The sequence below is a fragment of the Ursus arctos genome, unplaced genomic scaffold, assembly GCF_023065955.2.
Source record: "Ursus arctos isolate Adak ecotype North America unplaced genomic scaffold, UrsArc2.0 scaffold_2, whole genome shotgun sequence".
NCBI classification, from domain to species: domain Eukaryota; kingdom Metazoa; phylum Chordata; class Mammalia; order Carnivora; family Ursidae; genus Ursus; species Ursus arctos.
Genome location: NW_026622874.1, coordinates 37,876,561 through 37,903,634, shown reverse-complemented (window position 1 = coordinate 37,903,634; position 27,074 = coordinate 37,876,561). Strand labels below are relative to the sequence as shown.

The window sequence follows — 27,074 nt, the reverse complement described above, 5'->3', positions numbered from 1 at the left end:
CCCGGGTTCCTAGAAAGGTGACCTCTCCAGGCTCCATTCTAGCTCCAGCTGAGGGCTTGGGACCCAGATTGGGACCTCTGCACACCTGCCCCCCCCATCTCCAGGGGACCTGTCCCTTCTTCCCTCCAAGCCTCTCTTGGGCCAGCTTCCCCTCTTGGAATGCCCACCCTAGGGAAAGTTTAGAGGGGGACCTTCCAGCAGGCTCTGGAATGTCCTGGCTAGAGGCCTGGGGGAGAGGGCTGGTCCGATGCTATGGGGGGCGCTTACCCATTGCTCTGTGCAGCACAGGGTGGCGGGACATGTTGCTCAGGAGGGAGGCCCCGGACCGCACCACATCAGAGTTGCCAGATTGCAGGAGGCGAGCAATTTGTGGCAAGCCCTTTTCCTTGAGCCCAATCAACTGGCTCATGCCGCTGGACATCTGAGAAAGAAGGACAGAGTGAGGACCTAGCCCGCGGCTTCCCGGGCACCATGGTGGGAGCGGGCCAGGGAATCCCACAAAAAAGAAACCCCAGCACCTTTTCTCTTTCATGCTGGAAGCACGAACAAAGAGAGACACAAATCTGCTCTTGTGCCAGCAATGAACGGAGCACCCAGGCGACAATGCACCCCTACCTCTCCTGACCTTGATCTCTACTCCTGGATCAGCCCAGAGCCCAGACGGGTGATGAGAGGGAAGTCTCAGACCACTCGCTCATGGGGGCCCTGAATCGACTCTCAGTCTAACGAAACGGTCAGACGCCCCTGCTCAGCTATTGATCTCAGCTCTGCCTTTCTTACATGTCCCGGCAGGGTCTGCTCACGTGAAACCCCACGGTCAGTGCTAGTGTCAATTAGAGAAGCATTGACCACATTCCAACTTCCATACCTCCGGAGATCTCAACACATATTTGTCGTGTACTTGCCCAGGACAAAGACGGGTAAGAGAGGGTCCGTGCCCACATGGAGATATACTCCAGGGCCCCCTGGAAATAGGCCAGCTCATCCGCGTCTCTAGAACAAAGACATCCTCGCTGTCATCTGGTCCCAGGCTGGTCTAGAGTTCTTGAAGACCCCCAGCTCCATCCTCTCATGGTCAGGAAAGCTCCTTCCTTACCTCAGTTCACCCCGGTCCTGCTTCCAACTGATTCTCTTTTGTCCCAAGTAAAGATGGGGGATTGTTGGCTGCCTCCCCATCTAAATGCTTGTTGATTGCAACAGGCCTCCTATGGCTCAGTGCCATTCCATCGTGTCCTCCAAACTATACTTGGCCTCAAAACCTCTATTGATTCTGCCACATCTTCCTCTAGATCTGCCCATGCTCCAAACCCTTTGTTTTTCCCTCTGTCAGTTCAACACACAGGAGACTCCTCCTGCCACAAACACACCCTTCATCCCTGTCCCCCACCCAGACAGGGCCAGCATGGGGCAATCACGAGGCAAAGAGGACTCTGTAGGCACAGACAGAATCCAGCAGGAGTGGGGTCACCTGGCCGCCGCCTGGAAGTTCCCAGAGGGCTGGGCTAGTTCTCTTCCCTCGTGGCTCCTCCATATCACATAGGACATTGCCTCTATTAGTGTCTGCAGAACCGAGCTCCGCAGGCCAGAGGTGATTGCTAAGACTCAGACCGAGGACACGCTCGTGGGAGAACAGGGAAGGGAGCAGACGCTGGCTTCGAGCTAGAGAAATGGGGGTGTGATGGGGGTGGGCGCAGAGGAGGGGCCGCTCCTACCAGCCCCTTGCTGGCGGTCAGATTCTGCAGGGCCCCGGCGCAGGCCTCCAAGGTGGCGTCTTTCTTGCTCTTGCCCATGAGGTTCAGGTAGGTGCGGATGGCATCCGAATGGTACAGCCAGCTGCTGCCCTTGGGGTTGGCCTCCTCCTCCGGAAGGGGGCAGTCATAGTTGTTGTTCTGAGGACAAAGGGCCCGTCAGCAGGGAGCCTTGGGAAGGCACCGAACCCAAGCCTTCTGTGTGCCCCCCAACTCCAGGGTCCTGGTTCCTGATGGGAGGGACCTGGCAAGCACCTGCCCCGGTGCCCCTTCTTCTCATTATAGCAGCTCCGCAGAACTGAGTGAGGACAGGGGCCATGGTCCTCCCCGCTGTCTCTGAGGGAGGCAGAGAACAATCTTGGGATCCTGGGAAGTGTAGGGCAGGCCAGCCTCTGCCCAAACCTTCCAACTGCTTTCGGGTCTCACACCATGATGCTTCCTCCCTTCCCAGAGTCAGACCCCGAGCCTGACCCACCCTGGGCCCACAGGTGTGGTCCGGGGCCCAGCTTCCACAGTTGTACCCAGCGGGGAAGACTGACCCTCCCTCCACAGTGCCCTCCTGCTTCTGGGGGACCTGGGAGGCTTGGGAGCTGGTGGGAACCGGGCCGGAGAGGGCTTAGAGTCCTGGCTACCCCCAAACCTTCCAGGGTAATGGAGAAGATGGGGCCGAGTTTATCAATCACATAGTAAGGGAGGACAAGCTCTGCAAAAGGAGGGCTGGAGCTTTTGACCTCTGGGTGGTCTGAGCTCCTACACTCTCAAGAACACGGATCCCCTCTGTATGCAAGACAGAACACCCTGTACTCGGCTCCCAGAGTGCGGCACCAGCCCGAGGCCCAGGCTTTGGCATCGGCTTGTCCCCTTGGGCTGGTTTCAGGTTTGGGGGCCCGAGAGGAAAGGGTGGGCCAGGCAGCTGAGCCCAGCGGGGCTCCTGGTGGGGAGCAGACCCTGGCTCCGTCGTCCGTGCTCACCATCATCTTATCGCTCTTGTTGCTGAAGCAGCCGGTGGAGGACTTGTCCGTGTAGGCGTTGCGGGCGTTGTACTCCAGCTGGCGGTAGCGGGTGGGCACCTCCGCGTCCAGGCGGTAGGAGAGGTTGTGCAGGACACACATGCAGTTCTCCACGGACTGGGGGCCAAGCAGAAGCGGGGTTCCTGAGCCTGGGCCCTGGCCTGAGGGCATCCCCGGCTCTCTCCCCGCCCTTGCCCGTGAGAGAGGGCAGCCCCTCAGCGGCTCCAGGAGAGATGACACGGGCACGGCCACGGTCTGAGAAGCTCTCCCAGTCACCCTTCTGGAGCCTGGATTGGAATCCAGCTCTGTCATTTCCTGGCTGCATGAACTCAAGTGGCTTGCAAGTGTTCTGGGCCCCGGTTTTCTCAGTCATAAAATGGGACTGAAGTCACCTACTTTCTTGGGCTCCTGGGAGGGTCACACCTGAAGTGCCTGTCATGGGGCCCCGCACGCAGGACACGACAGACAGCGGCCACTGCTTCTACTACGACAGCCACGGTGCCGGTGGTGGGACCGGGCTCTCGAAGGGTGCACCTCTGTCCCGCACGTCTCCCTCAGGAGCAGCCTCAGTGTATTTAGGTTCAAAGCCATCGAAACCCGACGCCCCTACGACCCCCGTTCTCACGGCCGCTAGTCCTCGGCTTCTGACAGCAGACGTGCTGCCCAACTCCGCATGGGCAGTGACACCTGCGACCCGGGACTTTGCCGCGGCTGCGTCTCCCAGCCTTAGCCTTTGTCCTCGTGGACAGGCTGGGGTTTGGGCCAGGAGACTGACCATCCTAACGACGTCTGGCCCTGAAAGGGTTTGAGCGACTCAGAGTTGCGGGGTCTGGGTTACATAGGTGGGGGGGGGGTGCTGCATCCGGAGCGGAAAAGCACGATGCCCCCTGGGCCCCGGCTGAGCATCCGAGGGACCGTCTCTCTCCTGAGGCCCTGTTGTCACTTCCAGTGGAGGAGGGAGAGACAAACTCTCACCACAGGGAAACTGTGTGCTGATCCCAGTGCCTGTGGTGCCCAGACAGTCCCCTGTCACCTGGGGACTTTCTGTCTGTGTGTACTGGTGTGTCCCAAAGCCCAGAGAGGACGGGAGGGCAGCTTGGCCAGTGGCCTCCCTGGGAGGCGGTGGGAAGCCGGTGTGGTAGAAGGAGCCTCGGCGCAGGGAGGATCCCCGGGGACAACAGTGTGGCTCCTTGGGGCCGCAGGCGGGACTCAGCTCACGGAGAGCTCACTCAGTGCCGGGTCCGCTTCGTGTCTTGCTTACGAACTAATTGAGCCCTTAAACCAACCCAGGCAGATGGATTATGGTCATCTCCGTTGGAGCAAAGTGCAAACGGAGGAACAGAGACGTCATGGAAGTGTCCGCATTCACACAGCCTCTAAGTGAGGGACAGCGGACCCGCCTCGGTAACCACTGTCCCCAGCGAGCAGAGCACTCTGCAGCCAGCCGTCCCCTTCCCTGGCCGGTCTCTGGGCGTCTGTCCTGTCACTAGAACATGCCTTCAGGGCCCCTCGAGTGCAGACCTGCCTCGTGGAGCCTGGGAGAAAAAAATGTCAGGACCTAGAGTCCAAGGAGCTGCCCTCACTGATTCTGGGGAGGCCCTGGGCCTTGGAGCGCTGGACAGAGAGGACTGGGGTCCAGGGCCGGGGTGGGGTGCCACCTGGGCACGCTCACCTTGTCATCACAGCGGCTGGCGGCCACGCAGTTCTGGACATAGGCCATAAGGGAGTCAATGAGCCCCGTGTAGTTTCGCATGGTCTGGCGGCCTGCATCGGCAGAGCTCAGGTTCCTGAGGAGAGAACAGAAAGCGGGTGAGGAAGCAGGGGAGGAGTGGGGAATAGTGAAGACAGTGATTGGGGGGCATGCAGGGGAGAGAGCGGCGGGGGGGAAGGGGGCAGAGGGGATGGGGATGAGGTTGGAGGTTTGGTAGGACGAGAGCAGGGCAGAAGAAATGAGGAAGAAAGAAGGAAAGACCATTCAGCCAATTCCGCCCCATCCTGGCTGAGGTTGGATGGGCTCTCATTTGAACTCAGCTCTTCCCACCCCCTCTTTCTGCCCACCTGGGCCCCAGCCCTGACTGTCAAGGGCTCCAGTGCTGCAAGCAGGCCGGGACACATTCCCTACCACTACTGGGCACCTGTTGAACGGGGGCTGGAAGCTTCACCTGCCCAGTTTCTTTCTGTGGGGCCAGAGGCAGAATTTGGGAAAAGAGCTGAGGGGTGCTCGGCTGGGGGCCAGATGCCCCCTCCCCGTGGAAGCTTGTTCTGCCCCAGCAGTGGGCTCCTTCCGAAGCATCCTGGGCCTATTTGCCTGGAGAAGGCCGAATGTGGTTACCGTTGCCACCAACAGCCCTGCAGTCCCATCAAGTGCTTAATACCCCGGCTTTGCTCACTGGAGGCCACTGATGGAGGCTGACAGGAAGGAGCGCAAGCTGAGACACAGAAGCTCACCCCTCATTCTGGGGCTCCCAGGAGTTGGGGAAAACAAACCCCATCAGGGCAAGGTGTGACCCTGAAGGGGACCTGTTCCACTGCTTCACCTCCATACCGGCACCACAACCGGCTTGCAACCTCTCTCCTGGAATGAGCATACCCACGTCTCTCCTCCAGCAGTTCCCAGGGGCCTTGCTTCATGCTGGTGTGGGACTCAGGAGACTTTGGGGAGAGCCATGCCATCTCATGCCATTGAATATGGCAGTTGGTGTTAGCCCCGTAGCTGGGAAGTGACTCATTAGGAGCCAATCAGCAGACTTTTGTCTAAAAGAACACTCTTCGAGGTAATACAAGAAATGCATTGTTGGGAAATGGAGGAGAAGGAAATGTTTGAACCAGTTTGGATATTCAGATCTGGCATTTCCATTCTTAGATTTCTAACTAAGTCCACAGTGGTCCCTTAAAGGAGGTCATGGAGTTCTGATCCTTATCTAGATCCAGGGATGTCAGGAACGCCAGGGCCCCGTTTCTTGGCATCTGCCCATGAAGACCAGTGCCAGCCAGACCACATTTTACGTTCTCTGTCCTGGCTGAGTCCAGCCCGAGATGGGGCTGCCTGGGCAAAGGCCCAGGACTGGGGCAAAAAGACCCCGTGGGCGTGCTCCTCTCTCACCTCAAGCAGCCCGTGGCATTGAAGAAGACTTCGGGGTCCACCATTTCCCGGGTCATGCTGCTGTTGCCATCGCACCAGCCGGAGAAGGGAATGATGACCCGGTCAGCCAGCACCGGCAGGGCATCGGCGATGAGCTCCTCCTTCAGCTCGTCAGTGGAGGATAGGTTCCAGAGCAGCCCTGGAAGTTGGGGACCATCGACTCAACACATGCCAGGCTCAGAAGACCCCAGGCAACGGGGGGACCACCCCCAGCCTGCTCTGACACATGAGCCCTACTGAAACACAACCTTCCAAGTAGGCCTGGTTTATTCGATCTTGTGTCTGATTGTTTCCTGAGCCCGCTTCCCACTGTCTCAACGAGACTGCAGGTTCTTTGAGGGCAGGGAGCAGCAAGAGTTCTTTATCTAGGTCAAATTATGAATATGGGAGGTGGTCAAGAAACATTTGATTGACCTATGGTCTTTAATATAAATGTTAGCACTCAGAGTCTTCTAGTGTTCTCTATTTTCCACCTGAAAGTCACTCCAGAAATACTGGTCATAGTCTGTGCATGGTCTCGTCTTCCCAGCCCAGTCAGGGTGTCAGAGTTCCTTCTGTCTCTTGTGCCCCGGCCCAAGGGCTTAGCGTATTGTTTGGACACAGGAAGGTGCTTAAGACGTGTTGGTCCCTGCTCTCATCAACTTCCCTTCCTCCCCTTCACCTACAGATCCCAGGCTCTGCTGAATACGGATCCTGCCTGGACACCGGCCTTCCACCCTTTGCCTTCTATTTTCAAAAAGGCCTTGACCTGGGGCGCCTGGGCGGTTCAGTCGGTTAAGCGTCCGACTCTTGATTTCAACTCAGGTCATGATCTCAGGCTCCTGAGATAAAGCCTCACATTGAGCCCAGAGTTGGGCTCTTTGCTCAGTGGGGAGTCTGCTTGAGGTTCTCGCTCTCCCTCTGCCCCTCTCTCCTCTCATTCTCTTTCTCTCTCAAATAAATAAATAAATCTTAAAAAAAAAAGACTTTGACCCCTTGTGAGTGTGCACTGTCTGGACACCACTAATCTGGCCAAGGCCGGTAGCACGGGGCTCCCCAGATATTAGCCTGAGGTCAAATCTGCACAGCTGTGCTTTGACCCAGCCTAGAGGGGCTGCAGCCAGCAGTCCTGCCCACCACCGACCCCTAGCTCTCTATGGCTGGGGCTCCCTACCTGTCAGTTGTTTCTGGATCTCACTGCTCCCGGTTCTCCTCAGGAGGCTGACAGCCTCTCGGATCCCATTCTGCCTCCGGGTCTCCAGCTTGTTGGTGACGCTCCGGAACACCAGGTTACGCAGGGCCCCAGCCGCAGCCTGCTGGACGTTCTGGTTGGGGCTCCGGAGGAGGTCCACCAACTTGCAGATGCCTCCCAGCTGATAGACCTGTTGGGATAGGGGGGCCGCCTTGCCCAGTCAGGGAGGGGAGGCTGATCTAATACTCGACTCAGAGCGATTTTTGTCAGCCCCAAAAGTCTACTGTTGGTTCAGAAGTATTCAAGCCAACCAAAATAAATGAGCGGTGTGGAGTCAGAGCAACCGACCAGACCAGGAACAAAGACGATTCAGATGCCGGCTCCCACACCCTCACCAGGAGACCCTCCGGAAGGCGCTCCTCTGCTCTGAGCCCCACTTTCCTCCTCTGAAATATGGTGGTGAGGACCAGAGGAGGAAATCAATATAAATATACTTCAAAATCCTAAAACAGGACAGACGTCAGGGAGACCTTCCCAGGAGAACTCAGTCTCCTGTGGCAGGAACTTTGATGCGGATGGATGGTGGAATCTCTAGAAAACCCATTTAGGGCGCTCCACCCCTGGGCTGAGCTGCAGAGCCCTATAGGCGTCCTTCCCACCAGCCAAGCTCAGGAGGCATGAATAAGCCCTGTCTTCCATCACAGACGCCTGGTGAGAAAGAGGATCAAGCTGCGGAGAGGGGGAGAGAGATGGAGACGGAGAGGCAGAGAGGCGGAGACAGACAGATGGACGGTGGGGAAGGGAGCTGACGTGCGGAAAGCAGTCATATTCTCTAGTAGCATCTGGGAAGGGATTTCTGTTGAACTCATGGTGGTTTCTTCCATGTGACCAGTGGGGGAGACACGCCTGACCAATGTCCACTCAACTAGAGGGTTAAGATGCCCAGCTGTGATCTTGGGCAACGCCAAGCGCATTCCTCCCTCCAGGCAGCCAGGCGGGGTGAGAAGGAGCAAGTACAAATGCCCCCACCCATCTCCAAATGGGGTCAGGCTGACACGCCCAGTCCCTGCCCAGGCCTCCAGGGGGACAAGGTGTGCAGCCGGCTACCTGTTGTTTGGCCGATTCGTCCTGGAAGCAGGTGTGCTGGATGTAATAGGCCCCGATGGCCTGGTACTTCTCATCCTGGGAGCTCAGGTACTGCACGGCCTTGGGGATGGTCAGCCCACTGCACTCAATATCCTCACTGCAGATCCTGTGGGCAATGGGCAGTGGGTGGGCTCCAGGGTAGGCTGGGAGTCCCGGGGCCAGGGCCTCAGAACTCCCCCCTGTATGCCCAAGCTGCCACAGGCTGTCCATCCATCCATCCATCCATCCATCCATCCATCCATCCAACCATCCATCCATCCACTCATCCATTCATCCATCTATCCACTCACCCAACCATGCATCTTCCCTCCCTCCTGTCTCTATTCATCCATCAATGCCTTCATCTCTCCCAAGTCCAGCTAATTCTTCTTACATAAAAATTCTCAAATCTGCTCCTTCTTCCCACCCTCACGGCCACTGCCTTCCTTCTGACCATGATCACTCACACTGGGACTACAGCAAGAGACCCCCACAATTGGCTCTCTTCTCCAAGCTCCCCTATCCAAAATTTTCCTCCCTTTTACCAGACTAGCAGTCCTAAAACCTGGTTCACTGTGTTGTTCCCATCAGGGGCTTCTCCGTCCTGCAGCTTCAAGTGAAGAATGCTTAGACTACTATCCAAGGGCACATGTTAAGTTGGACCATAGGAAATGGCTGATAGTCAACCATTTTGAGCCACAGAACGAAACATTTCATGTTTCAACCTAATCGTTTGGCTCCGCTATGCCCTCTCGCACACTCTCCAGACCCTCACAAGGTCCACTCCAGCAAGACTCTCTTCTTCACTGAGCCCCAATCAGGGCTCAGGTGTGGCGGTGTCCCTTCCCCTCACCACACATGTGTCTCGTTGAAGTGTCACTTCCCTGAACATTCCAGGGAAAGGACACCTCTCTTCTAGGAACCCCTCCAGCTCCTGTGGTGTTGACTCTCGGGCTGCCTTTCCACTTGCCTGTGTCAACAGGCAACAGAGGTGGAGAATTCCCAGGGAAGGGGCAGCCCTTTCTGTGGCACCCAGCCCCACCCGACTAGGAATTTCTCAGCATTTGTACTGGCCTCCGTTTTCTTTTCCTCAAGTGCACTGGCCTCAGTCTTGCCATAGTAAATGCTCAGCAAATATTCATGGTTTTAATGTGGCATCCTAACTCCATTTTGGGAAACAATCACCCAAGGGGCAGAGCTCTCTGGGCTTGTAACAGTAGCACTCCTGTCCTGCGTCGAGAAAATGTCACATTTGCCTGTCAAACATCATCTCTAAATGGCTCGTCATACACCCCTTCCATGTCTTACCTAGACCTTGTCCTCTCAGGGCCTCTGGCTTAGGGCAATAAGCCAGGGCTAGATGCTGCCCGCGTCCCTGCTCCACGGGAGAGGGTTTCTTAGCCCTTCTCCAGATCATCCCAAACACACCTTATGGCCTTTGAGTAGTTAGGAGAGGTCCAGCTTTACAATGGAGTTCAGAGTGGGGAAGAACACAGGATGCTACATCAGCTGTGTGACCTCGAGCAAGTGAGTTAACTTCTCTGTGCCTTGTTTCCGCCTCAGGAGTTCTAGCACCTGCCTAGAAGGGGCTATGAGGTTTAGCAATGAAGACCGCAAAGCTCCTGGAGCTCTAGGAAGGGCAGTTTATCAGTTAATTGTGTAGCCCTGGGGTAGCTCTGGGCTGTTCTGTTTCTGGTTGTGTCCCCTACATGTATCGTACATCCTGGAACATCCTGGAATAATCTCTGTAATAATGGTAGATGCCTAGTAAATGTTTGTCAAATCAATGAATAAATGATCATTAGCTGGTGATAAGGAACAGTAGGGAGGTCTACGGAGCTCTGAGCCCTGGAGGGCAGGCCCAATGTCCCCTGAGACACTGTGGCCGTCCCCAAGCCAGCCTGTGCCTGTGGCTCTTTGTAGGACACCCCACTTCATCTCCTTCGTTCTCACTGGGCCTTCGGTGTCGGGGGACAGGAGATGCACCCTGCTCTCCAGCACTCGCTCCAGGCCCTTGGTTTGGTGTCTGTCTGTCCTGGTTGTCTGTTGTCCTATACGGTGGAACATGGCCCCCTTGCCCATCATCCACATCAGGCCAGACTCCTTTGCTCTTCCAGAACATGGACAGAGATTTGCATGCCGAAGATCACAGACCCTCAGCCCCTGGAGGGGTTGTTAAAACACACGTCGCCGGCCTCTCCCCGAGTGGGAAGTCTGTAGGTCTGGGTGCAACCCGAAAATGTTCCCAGGTGATGCTGCCACTGCTGTTGGGAGGCACACCCTTAGAGAACCACCGGCTGAGCTAACCTTCTCTAATTAGCCTCCCTCTGTTCATAACCTGGGACCCTTTGGAACCTCCTTACCCCATGCGTTTGTGTTAATGTCTGGGTTCTGTCTCCCCCTTCACACTGAGAACTTCACGAGGCCAGGAACACCCCCAGGCCGGGACAAGGAACCCCTGGGGACCGAGGTGGTCCTTCTATCATCAGCAGCTCCCTCACAGCGTACAGTCAGGCTGACCGTCTGCCCGCACCCTGGCCCCCACCCTGGACCCCCGCCCAGCCCGGCAGCACTTACTTGGAGCTGGCCCTCGAGTGGCCAAAGGACAGGTCCTTGTTGCAGGACATGGGCGGGACGTACACGGGGTCCTGCTTGGAGGTGCAGGAGGGCGGGCGCACGGGGCACTTCTTGACAGCCTTCTGGCCGCTGCAGGTGCTGTAGAAGCTATAGCGGTTCTGGGTGGTCTTCTGGCCCCTGTTGCTCAGCGTGCCCTTGCGCAGGGTGCCCCGAGGGTCACAGTAGAGGTCGGGCTCGCTGCGGCTCGCCTTGATCTTCTGCATGAAGCAGATGTCACTGCCGGCGCCCGTCGCGGGACAGGGGCCCCGCTGGTAGTGCCGGCCCCAGTTCTCCATCTGGCTGTAGGAGCTGAAGCGCCTGTTGTCATTCTCCCGCTTGAGGGTCCCGTTGTAGATCTGGTCAGAGAAAGGGAGGAAGGCTCAGTGGAGGTGCCTGAGCGGGGACTCTGGATCCAGCTGGCCATGGGACCCCGTCCTCCCCCAGCCTCCATAATAATGTTCATGGAATCCGAGAATGGTTGGAGCGGAAGGCATCTTGGCCATCATCCGATATCTTATTTTTTCAAACTGCAGGTTGTTGACCTATTATGGGTTATGAAATCCATGCAGCTGATTTGTGACATTTAAGAAAACAGGACAGCATGGTAGATGCTGGAATGTAAGCCCTCAGAGTGCAAGGCAGGCAGTAGAGACACGTGTTGTGTTGTGGGCTGGACTGCGATGGAGAATGCATTTCTTACTGTTGGGGGGGGGTCGCCACTCATCCAGTCCTGCGTGGATGGCCCTGTCCAGGTGGGGAGTTGCAGGCCCAGAGAAGACAGGGGACTTCCAACTCAAGAGGGAAGGGCGACGCTGGGCCTGCGCCCGTGTCCCCCAGTCCTTGCCCTGTCATCCCGTGCCGTTCCCAGACATCAGCGACTTCCAACATGGCCAGCCTTCCTTGGCCAGCTTGTACTCAGCCTGGGAGAAATTACTCCTTTTCTGGCCAGGACTGTTTTGCACTGTTATTTCCCTGCTGGACTCCTCATGTGGCCTCCCCCCTGCCAGGGCAAGAAACGAATGGTAACAGGCCCTCCAGGGGAACCCCTCACAGGCCAAAGGGAGAAAATACTTCTGCTCCTGGGCCTTCTTTGGTAAGAGCACTGGCCCACATGGAAGCAGGCCCAGGGGCTTAGGGTGGGGTGCAAGGGGAGCTTCCTGGGCTTTGCCGTCAGGATTGCAGGAGGGAGAGGTTGGGCAGAGGCTCAATCCGATAGGAATATGGTAATGAGGAGACCCCCGGGGCTCTGTGTGAGCTCAACTGGGGATGCGGCCTCCCTAGGAAGAGCCTGCAGAGCTGGACATTTGGTGGGAATGAGCTCAGAAGAGATCTGCTGAAGGGGGACTTTCCCAGGAGCCCAGGCTGGTGGTGGGTCTGCCTGTTCTGACTTGTCCTCAGACTAGAGGGTAACACCGAGCCTGTGGAGAGTGTCTCCACGCAGGTGCTGACTTGGATCTCACCTTTGCTGGGATGAGCCAGGGCCAAGCCTAGCAGCCCAGAGCCTGCCTGCCCCACCCCATGAGTGTGTGTGTGTTTGTGTGTGTGTGTGTGTGTGTGTGTGTGTAGGGGACGTAGTTGGACAACTGGGTTATTCTCCTCCACACCAGATCTAGCCACACGAGTCTGGGGAGAGGCCTTCTCCTGGCCAGTCGCCTTTCATCTCTGCGGGGAAAGTCTTAGCAGGAAACCACCGTGGGTCAAGGTCCCAGTCTGAAGTGGCATCCAAAAGTCAGAAGCCACAAACTGTTAACCTTGGCAATGGCACTCTCATCTCCTCTACCCACAAGCTCAGCTGGGCACTCAGGTGGGCACAGTTTTCTTCCCCAAACTGGGTCAAACCAACCTACCTCAAAGGGAGCAGGTGTGCAGGTGTTTGGGGAGGCATAAACGAGCAATAAGAGGAAAGGGAGGGAAGGGAGTGGGGCAATTTTCTGAGCATTTTTGACATGGAATGTACACCTTGCACAAAGTATGCAATTAGGCCTCCCCTGCTCTAGGCCAGTGGCCACACCCCTCACCCCTCCGTCCTCCCAGGGTGGGGGAAGGCGATGACAGCACTTCGGAGGGAAGGCTGAGCACTCCCATGTGGCAGGCTAAGCCTTAAATGGAAATGCAACAAGGAACTCTCTTGTTCTCAGTAAATGACACTCCCAGACGTCAGCTGAGACACCTGATGAGGAGTCCAAACGCTCATCCTGGACCAAGCCCAGCGAAAATGTGATCATGCTGATTAAGCCTGACAGAGGCTTTGGGCTTTGCTCTCCTGGGCTGGGAAAAGGAGCAACAGGCAGCCTTGCCAAGTCTCGGCGAGGGTGGGATGCCTAGGGGAAGGGTGCTGGCTGCGCCCGCGGGGGAGCAGGCGTGGTGGAGAAGGCAGGGCTGACCCTGTGGGACTGCATTTCCTGCCCCCCCAACCACATCCCACTGGCATCACCCATTCCCGGGAGCCCCACCCCTGCTCCTTGGGTTATGGCTGCTGGTGGCTGAGGACAGCCATGGGTGACTCGCGTCATCATGACTTTTTGCTGTTACTTTGACAATTGGGAGCCAAGCTTCCTCTTTGCTAGGCCCTTTCCTGTCCTAGTATCACAGGGGGTCTTGGTTTCCCTTCAAGTCTCAGACAAAGCAGGCTGTCACCAGCCTTCCCTGTGACCTTTCCCCTTTGCTGTCCATCAGGCTGAAATCTCGGGACTCCAGGTACATTCCTCCAGCTCCCTGGGCACAGGGAGACTCAGTGGTCAAGAACATGGACTCTGGAGCCTCACTGCCTACGCTGAGCCCTGGCCATGTCACCTGCCCTGTGGGAGGTCTTGGCCAACTTACTTAAACACACACACCTCAGTTCCTTTTTTTTTTTTTTTCTAATTTGTAGAACTGGGATTATAGTTGTATCCAGTGTGGGGAGAATTCAGTGAAAGAATGTAAAGTGCTTTGGACAGTGCGTGATGTAAATGTTTGTTTAGTAGGGACATCTGTGTCCCTCCGATGCTCAGACTGGAGACAGACTGGGGGCCTCTAGGACCTGGCCAAGGGTTGTACATCACCCAAGCCACACCTAAAGGAGCCACCAGGCTGGCACTTGAGGGACACGAACCCAGGAGGCCGGGCCAGTCCAGGAAAGGGGTACACACTAGTATTCAGAGCCCCATGCTAGTCTCACCCAATGGCCACAGAACAGGCCTCAATAGGTTTCAGAAAAACAGAGGAGTGTGGCCTGTCTGTTCGGCTTTATGACGGAATGGAATGACGCGGTGTTTCTTTACGTGGGCGCTGTCGGCATTTGGCGCAGGACAATTCTTCATTGTGCAGGCTGCCCCAAGCTTGGCAGGATGTTTAGTTGCCTCTGGCCCCCAGGCGGTAAATGCCAGCACGCCTTGCAGTCATTGTGACTAGCAAGGATGCCCCCACGCATTTCCAAACCCTCCCTTTTGGGTCCGAGCAAGCAGCAGCAGCCGGAGGTGCCCACAGCAGGTGGGAGAGCGTCACTGCCAGTGCCGGGTCTCCCAGGCACACCCCCATACTCCGATAGCGATCTGCTGGGAGCGTCCTCTGCTTTGAATACAAAGGACAGTGAGACACAGACGCACACCCCTTGTCTGGTTAGCTCATGCTTCCTTGGGAAACTCTGGCTTCGCGTGGTATGGTCCATGCATCAGAACATTCCAGAAGCTAGAAACTCGACTTTCTGGGGGCAGAGATGACCCTCAACCAGAGAGTAGGCTGGGCTGGATAGCTAAAGGGAGGCCCAGGGTGTGTCCAGAGAGACATGTTTCTCCACCTGGAAGACGAGTGGGGCTCTCGGGAGGTCAACACTTGCAACCACCTTCCAGGTGGGCCAGAGCGAGCTGCCCTGCGCAAGGAGCCTCTCCCAGCCGGGCCCTGCTCTGCTTCCCGTTCTGCTAATGACTGAGGTCTTGTAATTCACCCATCTTTCTCCCCTTCCTTCTTGGAAAACTGCGGCATTTTCTGTCCTGCTGAATGCTCCCCAGCCCCCTTTCCTGTTCCTCGTCATGTCAGGAAGTGCTCAGAGGCCAACTCCCTCATTTTGCAGACAAGGAAACTGAGTCCTGGAGGGTGACTAGACTAACACAGCCCAAGACCCAGGACCTCAAAGAACTGAATATAGTCAGTTTCCCCTTGAAAGTCCCATTCAGTCTGAACAGGCCCCCAAACTGGAAGAGCTCCTGTTGGCCCAAGATCATCAGACACGACAGTGACCAGCCGTTCAGGAAGAGATGGCATCCTTCTCTCCCTCCAATGGAGAATCCTTTCTGACTCCTCCTTTCCCACCCCCACTGCCCAGACTGTGGCCCGGCTAAGCCTCAGCTCGCTACTGAACAATTCCAGTGCCTCCCGCCAGCCTCTAACCCAGCCCTTGGGGCCCTGGTGCCTTCCTGGTGGTTCCATCCACTGGACCTTCCTCAGACACAGCTTTCCTTGCCTGACAAGCCCACAGTGTCTCTCTGCTTCTTTCAAGAAGAACTCACCAGCCTGGGCCCCTTGCTTGTCCGGCCACCTCTTCCCTCCCCAGCACACCCGTTTATGCTGTCTGGTGACATCGGCCACATCCTGCTTCTGCCCAGCCTCTTCTCCATCCTGCATAGCTTTGCTTGCCCCTCCTCCCAAATCCTATGTTTCTCCAAGGCCTCTTCTCCAGTCTTCTGCACAAAGCCTGCTCTGACCCAACCAAGGTCCTTTCTCCGGATCTCCATCATGTGCAGAGCTGGACTTCCTCATCTGCACTCCCTCTTTGGCTGTGACCTTGCGTGTTCTTTAGTTGCTAATGGTTTCTGTCATTTTCCCCAAGTTCTCCAAGGCAAAGATGCCCTTTACTGTGCCTGGAACAGGGCTGGCCTCACCGCAAGTGCCCGAAGGAGTGCCTTGACTTGCCATGGGACTTTGTGCCGGGGGTGGAAATGTGGGCTGTTGGTTGGCACGGGGGGAGGGGGTTCCCATAGCTTCCACGGGCCACAGGGAGTCCTTGACAACGAAATGAGCTGCCAGGAAGGCAGAGGGTTTCCAGATGAGGCAAGCCAGTCTCACAGAGTGGCTTCAGGTGTGTGTGTGTGGGGGGGGGTCCAGGATCCTTCCCTTTACCCCTTGACCTGGGCCTTACTAGCTGGTTGGCTGAGCCTAGAGAGTTCTAGTCCAGCTCTGGCTGACCAGACAGAAGGAGCCAGGCATGTGCTGGGCAGACCGAGATGAAAAGAGTGTCTGTGTCCCCAGCTATTAGCCCATTTTGAAACCAAGCTTCTGCCAGCAAGGTGGGGCCGGCCAAACAGGCTCTCCTGCGGGACACACCCTGCTATTCCCTACGAGTCACACCCCCAGCGCAGTGCCCAGCAGGGCCACCTTCAGCCATGTACTCTCCAATGTCCTTCTCATGAGAGCGCGTGCACACACACAATTTCACGGGGTCCCCGTGCCTCCTGGGCCGGGTGAAGCCCCTCCTGAGAAAGGACTTGCACTGAAAATGCCTCCAGGACGGATTCCGTTTGCTCCTTCCCTTGTACCTACTACTCCCCACCATGCCTATCCCGGGCCCTGGTGCGGTAGGCACGCTCTCACTCTCTTTCATCCTCCTGGGATTTTAGTCGGGATTGGGCACAGCTGGTCAGTCACGGGGGTGGGGGGAAAGAGGCGGGGAGGGGGCTTCACGATGTGTGTGGCAGCTCTGCTCCACTTCTTACGGCGTGGGGGGTGGGGTCTGGAGAGCACAGGTCCTGTCTCAGCAAGAGCTGCCCAGGAGGGGGCAGTCAGGGCCCCAGGGCGTGGGGGATTCTCTGCACAGGAGGTTGGGGGGCGGCTGCTTACTCAGCAGTTGGAGTCACCGAGACAGCCAGAGAGCTGCTGGGCCTGAGTCACCAAAGGTGGGACTTCGGCAAGGGGAGTGCCGATCCCTGTCTCCTCCTGGGCTCCACTCCCTCTCTGGCCAGGAGCAGGGGGTCCCACCCTGGGCTGGTCCTCCTTTCTTTCTCTGGCACGTGGCTTTGTGTGGCGTGTGGCGAGCAGAACCTCCCCGCACTTCGAAGCCCTGACACCTGGGCAAAGAGCAAGCCCGTTCTGCTTGGAGGCGGCAGTGGTGGGTGGGTCCCTGCTGCGGAGTCCTTCAGGGCAGAAAGGAGCTACCCCTGATCCCACCCTCAGCACCCTGAGACCCGCAGTGCCTACTCAGGAGGGAACCCCAGTTTGTGAACTGAAGGACAGAGGCTGGTGGGTGTCTGGTCAGTCAGATGAGGCACAACAGGAATCAGAAACAGCCTCATGTCAGGTGTTGGGGATCTTCTAGTACCTGAATTTTTAAAATGTAAAAAAAAAAAACAAACCCCAAACTCACGAAAGTTTTGATGCCTATCCTGGGAGTGCAGAGTTCATCAGAGATCTGGTTAATAATGGTAGCGTCCCTTGTCACCTCTGAGAGGTGGACACTGGGAGCCTGTATTGACCAGGGGAGTAAGAAGAAATGTGGGTGATTCAGAACGAGTTTTCTAAAGTATCTGGACAACTGCAGCCCAACTAGAAAAGATCCAAAAAAATCTCAAACTTCAGGCTGTGGCTTGTGGGTCTTTCAAGATGGCGCTGCTTTCTCCAGGGAGCTCACAACTCCGGTGGATGAGGCATCATGCCTTGATGGGCTCCAGGCTCCGAGTCTGAGTCCCAGGCTGGTGGGAGGGTCAGGCCCACCGCGGCTCCTGGTGCTATCGGGCACCAGGGCCCAACATATACTTGGGTGCCCAGCACCTTGCCAAGAGCCAAAGCTCCGTGACATTTGCCATCTGGACAGACCACTGCGGCAGCCCCAGCACCCAGCTCTGTCTCCACGCCCTACTCCCTGCTTCATGGCTCACTTGTGGGAAAACATGGATTTTCTGAAAATCTCTGGAAACTCTCCCCTTTCACATCTGAGAAGTGGGTTTTTCTTAGCTCCTGGAACTCTCAGGATGGGTCTGGGGAGCAAGGACCTAAAGTTTCATGTGTACACATCTCTGTTACATTTGGGAAAGGAAATCCCTAGTAGGTGTTTACCACTCCTGAGAACAGGCCCCTTGAAAAGGACCCTGGAAACTCTGCCACCTCTGTTTCATGGGCTCATGCTCAGACAAGTCTGAGGCATGACTATCCTGCCCTCCAAGAGCCCCCTGTTCTGTGTCACAGCTTCTGCCTTTTGAACCCAGAGGCTGACCCCATCATCCCAGTAACTGTTCACCCCGGGGAGGAGCCTTATAAGATTTCAACATGAAGTAACTCCTGGAATCTCAGAGAATACACCAGTTCCTAGAAGAGCATAGTCGAGGGTCGGGAAGATCCCACTAAGCCGGGCACCCCCCACCCCATGCTGGGATGTCTAAGGGAAGCTCAGTGGCCCCCTTAACCACCCCCACACATGAGGCCAGAAGGTGCTTCCAGACACAAGAAGAAGAGGGCCAAGGCCATAAGGTGGGAACATCCTCAGGGGCAGATGCTTCCTTGGCCCCAAACAGAGCTCCCTGGAGACACCACTAGTGGAAGGAAACTACTCCCACTGGTGAGAAAGCCAAGAATTTCCCATGAAAGGAGGCGAGGGGATCCCCCAGGGCTTGGGTGATGGATCTCCGCTCTGGATGATGAGCCTGTATGCCCGTGTGCACACACACTCCCATATGCACACCTGTCTACACGGGACACACATTGCTTTGCTGGTGGTGGACCATGGTAGGGAAGGTCTTTGGAAGTTCCTGAACATATTGTCAGAACACCTTAGCAGGCATGGCGCTTTACAGTTTGCAAAGAGCTTCCCATTCATCACCGTGTTGGAGACTCCTGTGGGACAGCACTCCTGTCTCCTGCCTTGCCGGCGAAGTGTCAGGGCAGATGGCCGCAGCCTCGTGCTCTCTGTGAGCATTTATTAAGCGCATCGAACTCGAGGCTTGGCTAAGGCCACTCAGCTAAGATGTGGCAGACTGTGACCCAGGACTCAGGTCTCCAACCTCCCTCCGGGTGTTTGTCCTCTAGCCACTCTGAGTCTGGTGACATGAATGAAGACTAAGCGGCCAAGAGTCCCTGCCACTAGGGGGCGCTCTGCAGGACAGCCACCTGCATCTCTGGCTAGTTGCTGGCCCTGACTCCTGGGAAGCTCCTTGCCCAGGGGCTACAGACATAGAAGGTATCTGCCCCCTCCTTTTGGCCTATTGTGGGACATCCTCAGAGACATTTAGGAAGAGCGTAGTTCCTCAGCTCTGTGACGCAACCTTACTGCCCAAAGGCCTGGGCTGGAAGATCCTCTGTTCCAAGGGACACCAGTGGGCAAGGAGAACTTGTGGTCATGACAACTGGTCTGTCTTGGCCAGGACCACAAGCGTGAAGGTGCACAAAAGTGACTGGTACCCTTTCAGCCACGCCTTGCTCCAGATGCACCACAGAGCACACACAGATGGGGCCGGGAGAGCAGGGGGCATGTCAAGACCCGTGACTGAGGCTGGGCCTGGGGTTCCTGGAATTAGCCAAGTCTCGCTGAGCTTCTTCATGCTCAGGGAGTTAGGCCACCCTGCTTCAAGCCTCGGTAGCAGTCACGACGGAGGAGAAGGGAGGGCTGGGCCACTGGCTGGCCCTGAGCTCCCCAAATCTCTCAGGCTTTCTTCCACAGCACCCCCACTCTGCTCCCAGCACCGTGGGGCCTCCAAGAGCCGATTAGGGCTGCAGGCAGATGTGGAAGAGGCCCAGGATTTCCTGTAGACCCTCTCCAGTTTGGCCCCAGGGAGCAATCCCACAGAGCTCAGCACTCAGCAGGCTATCGGTTAGTTCAGAGAACTGTAGGCGCTCAGTCAGAAACATCATCTTGGGGGTCCCTGGATGGCTCAGTCGGTTAAATGTCCAACTCCTGATTTCAGCTCAGATCATGATCTCAGGGTCCTGGGATCAAGCCCCATGTCAGGCTCCACGCTCAGCACAGAGTCTGCCGGGGATTCTCGCCCTCTGCCCCTCTCCCTGCTTGTGCTCACACACACACTCTCTCTCTCTTTCTCAAGTAAATAAAATCTTAAAAAATAAAAAAAAAGAAACACAATCTTTACCTAAAACCATAAAACTCCTAGAAGAAAACATCGTAAGCTCCTTGACAGAGATCTTGGTGATCGTTTTTGATTCTGACACCAAAGCAAAAGAAACAAAAGCAAAAATAAATAAGTGGGATTACATCATACTAAGCCCTTCTGCACAGCAAAGGAAACCAATGACAAAATGAAAAGGCAACCTACTGAATGGGAGAAAATATTTGCAAATCATGTATCTGATCAGGGCATACAATCATACAGATCAATACGAAAAACAAGCAAACAAAAATCTGATTTAAAAATGGGCAGATCTGAATAGATTTTTCCAAAGAAAACATGCAAATGACCAACAGGTGCACGAAAAGGTGCTTAACATCATGAGTTGTTAGAATACAAATTAAAACCACAACGAGATATCACCTCCGCACCTGTTAGAATGGCTAGAAAGACAAGAAACAACAGATGTTGGCAAGGATGCAGAGAGGACACCCTTGTGCCCTTTTGGTGGGAATGCAAACTGGTGTAGCCACAGTGGAAAACAGGATGGAGTTTCCTTAAGTACTTAAAAATAGAACTGCTGTGTGATCCAGCAATTCTACTCTGGGGCATTTATTGAAGAAAATGAAAACACTTAACTTGAAAAGATACGTGCATTCCCGCGTTTGCTGAAGCGTTCCTTACAATGGCCAAGACATGGGAATGACCTACGTGTCCATCGATGGATGAATGGATAAAGAAATTGTGTATATATACATACGATGGAATATTATGAAGCCATTAAAAGAGTGAAATCTTGTCATTCCCAACACCATGGATGGACCTTGAGGGTATTATGTTTTTTGTTTGTTTGTTTGTTTGTTTGTTTTAAAGATTTTGTTTATTTATTTGACAGAGAGACAGCCAGCGAGAGAGGGAAAACAAGCAGGAGGAGTGGGAGAGGAAGAAGCAGGCTCTCAGTGGAGCAGGGAGCTGGATGTGGGGCTCGATCCCAGGACCCTGGGATCACGCCCTGAGCCAAAGGCAGACGCTTAACGACTGAGCCACCCAGGCGCCCCTTGAGGGTATTATGTTAAGTGAAATAAGTCAGCCAGAGAAAGACTATTATCATATGACCCCTCTTATCTGTAGAATCTAAAACCCGTCTCCTCAAACCCCAAAACCTAAGAACAAATACACAAAAACCAAACTTACAGATATAGAGAACAGACTGGTGGCTATCAGAAGTGGGAAGGTTGGGGGGGTGGAGAAATGGGTGAAGGGGGTCGAAAGGTTAAAAAAATATATCATCTTTGAATGCTCCATTAAAAAAAAAAAAAGCCCAAACTATTCAGTCAGGCATGTGGCGGGTCACCTTGGGGAGGGGGCTGCACTCTGTCGTTTTTCTCCTTGGCTCTCAGCTCTATGTGACCCACTGAACCAGCTTTAGGAAAATTATCCTGCATGGTGAATGTGTGATCCAGAATCTCCCCAAGGGTGGGACAGGCAGCACTGGGGATTGGGAAGTGACATCAGAACACTGAAGGCACCATAATAACCCACGCTGGAGAACATGGAAAGCTCTTCCTTTTCCCATTTGATCACCACAAGGAGAAAGTCTAGGTTGGTGCCCGTATGTTTCTTAAATACTTGCCAGCCTCCCTTTCTGAGCAGAAAGAAAAAAAAAGCGCTTTATCTAGCAGGAATTAAATAATGATTTGTTTTATTCTATTTATTATTATTGGTTATAAGTTACAGCTAGCCTTCCTCTATGGCAAAGAATACTGTTTTATTTTTTCACTTTTGAGTTCGTGATATAAATTTTCCTGTCAAAATTTCCTTTGAAATTTAGAAGTAAGTACATTAGAAATAAACCATTGTTGGTCGATGATGTTATAAAAATTGTGACAGCAGACTACAAGTGACCCAGGTTTGGGAAACACTGTTGCCCACAGTGGCAAGGGTGCCCAGGGCAACGGCGCGACAGGGTGCTCTGGGCAAGGGGTCAGGGAGATCGGGGGTGAGGAGTTGGGAGATCGGGGTCCCAGTTCTGGTTCTTCCTTGTCCGGCTATGCAGCCTTGGGCGGTCACCTCACCTTTCTGGTCCTGTTTCCCCAGCTACGGAGTGCCCTGTAAGGCTTCTTCTGACTTTGGTGATCTATGATTCAGTCCCCACTGAAGTCACAGACAGCCTCCTTCCCAACCTAGCTCAGTGCTTCTGAACAAATCCCACAAACCCCACACACCCCACCTTCATCCCCTTCAGGCCACACCCTTGAGCACCCTGCAGGGGAGTAGGAGGGGAGGGCTGGGGGGTCTAAAGCCCCAGAGCCGCTTCTCTTCCCAGCTGTGTCTCCACCCCTCCCCTCCCCACCCCCCACCTGATTTTTATTTTTCAGCTGAGTGTGCGCTCCTGGGGCAGGAAGGCCTCCGTAGAGACTTGCCAGGGCCCCGGGGGAGAATGCGGAGCCTCACCCTAGCGAAGGGTGGGGATGGCTCTTCCACCCACTTGGGAAATGCTCCTGCATTTGTCCCGCTGAGCTCTGTGACAAAAGGAAAACTCTCAAACCAGAAAAGAGGCATCAGGAGATCTACCCGGGGCTGGGTTTTCGTGGCCCTCCTTCACGTCCCCCTGTTTCCTGGTGTTGGGGCATTTGCAGCCCACCTGGCAGGAGAGGAGATCCTGACTCACTCCAGCCCACTGGGCTCTGGACTCAGTTCTGCCAAGTCTGCCTGTGAGGTACCGGGCAAGTCCCTGCACTTTTCTGCAGCTTGATTTCCCTGCACAGAACATCAGAAGGCGAGGAGCACCTACCGATCTCACGAAGACTGAGGAATCAAGCGGGGAAATAGAAACATGAGCCCTTTGGGTAACTTCAAAATGCTGCGCCAGTTCGAGGGATTATTAACTGACAGGGAGGCTGGAGATTGGAGTTCTTCCCCTGTGACAGGCAGACGAAGGTGGTGGGCTGTGGTGGCCTGGCGAGCTGCCACCTGCCTGCTCACCCCAGAACCTGGGGGGGGCCCTGCCCAGACCTCCTGCTCCTTCTGGGGACTGGGGCTGGAGCTGGGGAAGCAGGCCTCCCACCCTGCCACTCACAGCCAAGAGAGCAGAGGCCTGCGGAGGTTTGGTTAGCTTTGAATGATACCCTCTCTGACGCTGTTGTTTCCTCCTGTAGTTGGTTTTAACTATAGTGTTAGGACTTTAAAGACTTGTTGGTTGGGTAGATCAGCTCTTGTCAGGACCAGAAAAAAAAAACCCCCAAACCGATCAACCAACCAACCAAACACACAAAACACCGGGCCCCAGACAGAGCTCCACTAATTGTTTTCCGGAGCAAAAGAAATTTTCCTTGATGCTTCCAATCTTCCCTCTCAAGTCTCAGAGGCTCTACTCTGAATATGTGTGTGAGAAGGAAGGTGAGAATAGTGACCCACTCGTGCATCTGCCTTCTCGGAAGCAGGCAGAGCTCCATTTCACGCGGCCAGAGGGTCGGCGCCTCACAACACCCACCCGGCCTTAGTCTGCCCAGCCTGGCCCTGACCTCCAAGCTCTCTGCAAACTGAGAGCAAGACTTTGCGGGGACTTGCTGAGAGATTAAGCTGAAGGAAGATGTCAAACAGGCGCTGCTGTCTCCCCTGAGCGGAGCGGAATTCCTTCTGGCGCACCGTCTGAGAAGGGCCGGCTGCTGGCTGTGTCCAGGGCGGCACAGCCCGATGCTGCCACCAGCTCTGTCGCTGCCCCACTGAGTCCCTGACTCTGACCTCTGTCCCTGAACATTCTGGTCAAATTGTCTGGCCTCCTGTCCCCCGCGAGGGTCCTCACTGCCTTCTCCTGGGTCTGGTGCTCCTCAGGGGCAGAAGGAAGGGGTGGGCAGCAGGCTCACTCAGCTCAGAGGACATCACGGGTCCCGCGCCCCCAGGAACCGGTGGCAGGAGGCCAGGGAGGCTTATGAGACCTCTGGAACTGGCAACATGCAAACAGCTGCCCTCCCTGGGGGTGATGGGCCAGGAAAGAGGGCCCAGGCGCGGCTGTCAGACCGAGCCCCAGGCCTAGGAGCGTTTCTCCTCTGCCCACATCCTCTCTGCGAAGGGCAGCCCTCCTCCCCTTTCACACTCCGTTCCAAATTCAGCTCTTCCAGGAGCCTGGCCTGGCTTTCTCCACCCTCGGATGCCACTGGCATGGACTTGCGGGAACCATGTTCCCATCCCTTTGCAAGACCATGGTGTGGATGTGGGAGGCATTCCCCGATTCCTCTCCCCCAGGGAAGGCCACAGAATCTGGGATATCAGAGCTGCAAAGAGATGGTCTGAGCCACTGTCGAGTCTGCTGAAGATCAGACCCGGCCGGGAGGGGAGTCTCAGCAATGGTCCCCAGGGCAGTGATGTTCTGAGAAGTCCACGGCCAGGCCAGTGCATCTTCCTATCCTCCGCCTTATCTCTGGCCTCTGAAGAGTCCTCCCTGGCTCACCCGAACCTCAGCCAGGAGGAGGGGTCTCCGGCCTCCCTGAGAGGCTGAAGTCAGCCGTTCAGGGAAATCAAGCACTAAAGGAAGACCTCCCTTTCGGCTCCAACTTGAAGGCATGGGAACTTTTCACGTGGAAAGCAGAGCCTGGTGGACTACGGCTTATGAAGCAGGGCCCTTCCCTAAGGGACACCCAGATACAGGTGTTGGCCACAGGCTTCTTCCATAGGAGTGTCTCTAGCCTCAGCAAGGTGTCTGTGAAAACACACCACGAGCCAAGCTACGGCTTTCCACAGGGAGGGGTGCCCCTGGGAGCCAGCCCTGCCAGCTCTCGCTCCCTCGCCTTATTCTCTCGGGCACATTCTGTCCCTCAGCAAGTCGGATCATTGTCTCTTCTTGTTGGGTGAGAGCCTGGGGCCCTTGTGGGACCCTCCTATCTCCCAGGGCTGAGTGGGAGTGAGTCACGGGCTGGCAGCAAGGACACTGAGTTGGCAAACACATCAATCACTCCCTCTTGGAGCAGGAGCCATGCCTGCCTGGGAGAAGAAGCTTGTGTCCACTCTCTCTTCCCTTCCCCTGGACTTCTCAAGAACAGAGGCCCGGTAGGCACTGCCAAAGGAACCCAGGTCGCCGAAGTGACATTCAGAGCTGAGAAATGGGAGCAGGGGAGGAGGTGGAGCCTGAGTTTTAAGTCAGGGTGGTTACGAGCTGGAGTCATTTGCCGTGTCTATTCCCTCTCTGTAAAGCCAAAGTAAATGAGGTCCTACCACCTTTCCATCCTGTTGCAAGGGTTAATTAACTGCTGTTTTCCTGGTGCTTGGAGATGCTCAGATGAAAGCAGGGAGGAAGTGCAGAAGCCAGTATCCCTCCGGAGGCCTGAAGTGGAGGTCTTAGTGGGAGGACCCGCCCCTGCCCCTGCTCCCAGGGAGGCCTCCACTAGGCTTTGGCTATGGAGCTCTGTAGCTACTCAGACTCAGCTCTCAAGTCACACAGGCCCCGAGAAGCTGGAGCTGAATGGGTCCTTGTCTCGGATCTAATCCAACTGCCTTGCTCCCTGGATGGGAAAGCCAAGGTCTGGAGAGGTGAAGACCACCCCAGACCCCTCAGCTTGTCGCAGCCCAGCTGAGACTAGAATCCAGGCCTCCCGCTCTGGATCTGATATGCCAGAGCCACAACCCCTTAACTGCCTTTTGGAATAGGAATTCCCACCCATTTTAGAGATGGGCAAGCTGAGTCTCAGTCAGGTTAAGAACTTGCCCAGGTCACGTAGCCAGTTAAGGGGCAAAGCCAGGATTTGAATCCAAAGTTTCCTGGCCAAAGTACAAGGCTTATTCCTCTACACCAGGTTGTTTTTGGGGAACAGACTGTTAACTGTGGATTGGTAAAGATGGTGTCTTTCTCTGCTTCAAGGACAAGGATCCTGTCATGTTTCTTTCTGGCAGCTCCTCTGTAGTACCTGGCCCAGGGCCTTTGCGGACACTCCAACCACATGGCTAACTGCAGAACACTGTGCTTGGGTTTCCCATCCCTTACGGAAGCTCCGTGAAACCTCAGCCCTCTCATTTGTAAAAGTGGGCCAGCTGGGTGGCTTCAGGTCTGGACTGGGCAGGATCACTTCTTCTCAGGGTGACGGTCCCTAGCACGTTGTCCACAATACTCTGTCATGGGTGGATCTTCAAATACTGACATGTCAGGTAGGCAAGTTCAGCTAAGAAGGGTTTGGGAGAAAGATTTGCTGGCGAATCCCGGACTAAAGTAGAGAAACAGGGTCAATAAGCAGGACAAATGCAGACTTTTCCCTGGTTATACTCCTGGGGATTCTCACCCCCAGGAGCATGGGGCTGGATTTTACTGAGCACGGTTGAGTGATTCAATATGGCGGCACCCCAGGTGCGCCCTAGCCCAGACCTCCTGGCTGACGATGCCCACGTGGCTTCTCTCTCCTGGAAATCAGCTCCTGGGCAGGAGGGTCTAGTTCAGTTCATAACCAAAGAACATTTCACTTGATGTGACTCCCAGAAGACCATGCTCAAGAAGAGCTTTGCGATTCGTAAGTAGGAAACATTCCCTGGATATCAAAATTGTCCACTTGCCTCAGCTTTACTTAGGACAAAGCCCTGTGGAGGGAGCCCACTTCTAGCTTTGGAATGGAAGGGCTGTGCCTTCTAGCTCCTCGAGCTCTCTACTCCCTCCATCTTGATCTCAGCTGACCCAGAGGAAGGTATTCAAGGGACCCATTACAAGGTCCCCTAACAGAAGTCAAACAAGCTTCCACTTTCTCACCAGAAGTGGCTATGGCCTGAAGTAGTTCTGCTCACATCCCTGACCTAGGAGAGGAGCACTTAAGGGAATTCTGTTTTTTTTTTTTTTTAAGATTTTATTTATTTATACGACAGAGATAGAGACAGCCAGCGAGGAGGGAACACAAGCAGGGGGAGTGGGAGAGGAAGAAGCAGGCTCACAGCAGAGGAGCCTGATGTGGGGCTCGATCCCATAACGCCGGGATCACGCCCTGAGCCAAAGGCAGACGCTTAACCGCTGTGCCACCCAGGCGCCCCGGGAATTCTGTTTTTATTACTGGGAATGTGTGGGAAGGTACCCTGACCTAGGGTACTCAGATTTGGCAAATAAAAATACCAGATCTGAATTTCGGATAAACAACAAATAACATTTTAGTGTAAATATGTCCCAAGTATTGTATTTTACTGCATTTTATGTGGCACCCCTACCCTAACCCCCATTAACCCTTAGAGCTGAGTGCATCCAGCTTGAACTTAGGATGAAAAAAATGG

The 27,074-nt window shown here is 55.2% G+C and overlaps 1 protein-coding gene across 1 annotated transcript in view; it reads right to left on the bottom strand.

Annotated features, from left to right (window-relative positions):
- Positions 1-27,074, bottom strand: part of PKP1 (plakophilin 1) — a 50,349-nt gene that overhangs the window by 8,212 nt on the left and 15,063 nt on the right. Inside the window, exons 3-10 of the mRNA XM_026480681.4 lie at positions 10,774-11,168; positions 8,179-8,323; positions 7,054-7,261; positions 5,862-6,039; positions 4,431-4,545; positions 2,720-2,875; positions 1,713-1,889; positions 268-421 (exon numbers count right to left, since the gene is read on the bottom strand). Coding sequence (XP_026336466.1) covers positions 268-421; positions 1,713-1,889; positions 2,720-2,875; positions 4,431-4,545; positions 5,862-6,039; positions 7,054-7,261; positions 8,179-8,323; positions 10,774-11,168 — 1,528 coding nt within the window. The remainder of the gene's footprint in view (positions 1-267; positions 422-1,712; positions 1,890-2,719; positions 2,876-4,430; positions 4,546-5,861; positions 6,040-7,053; positions 7,262-8,178; positions 8,324-10,773; positions 11,169-27,074) is intronic.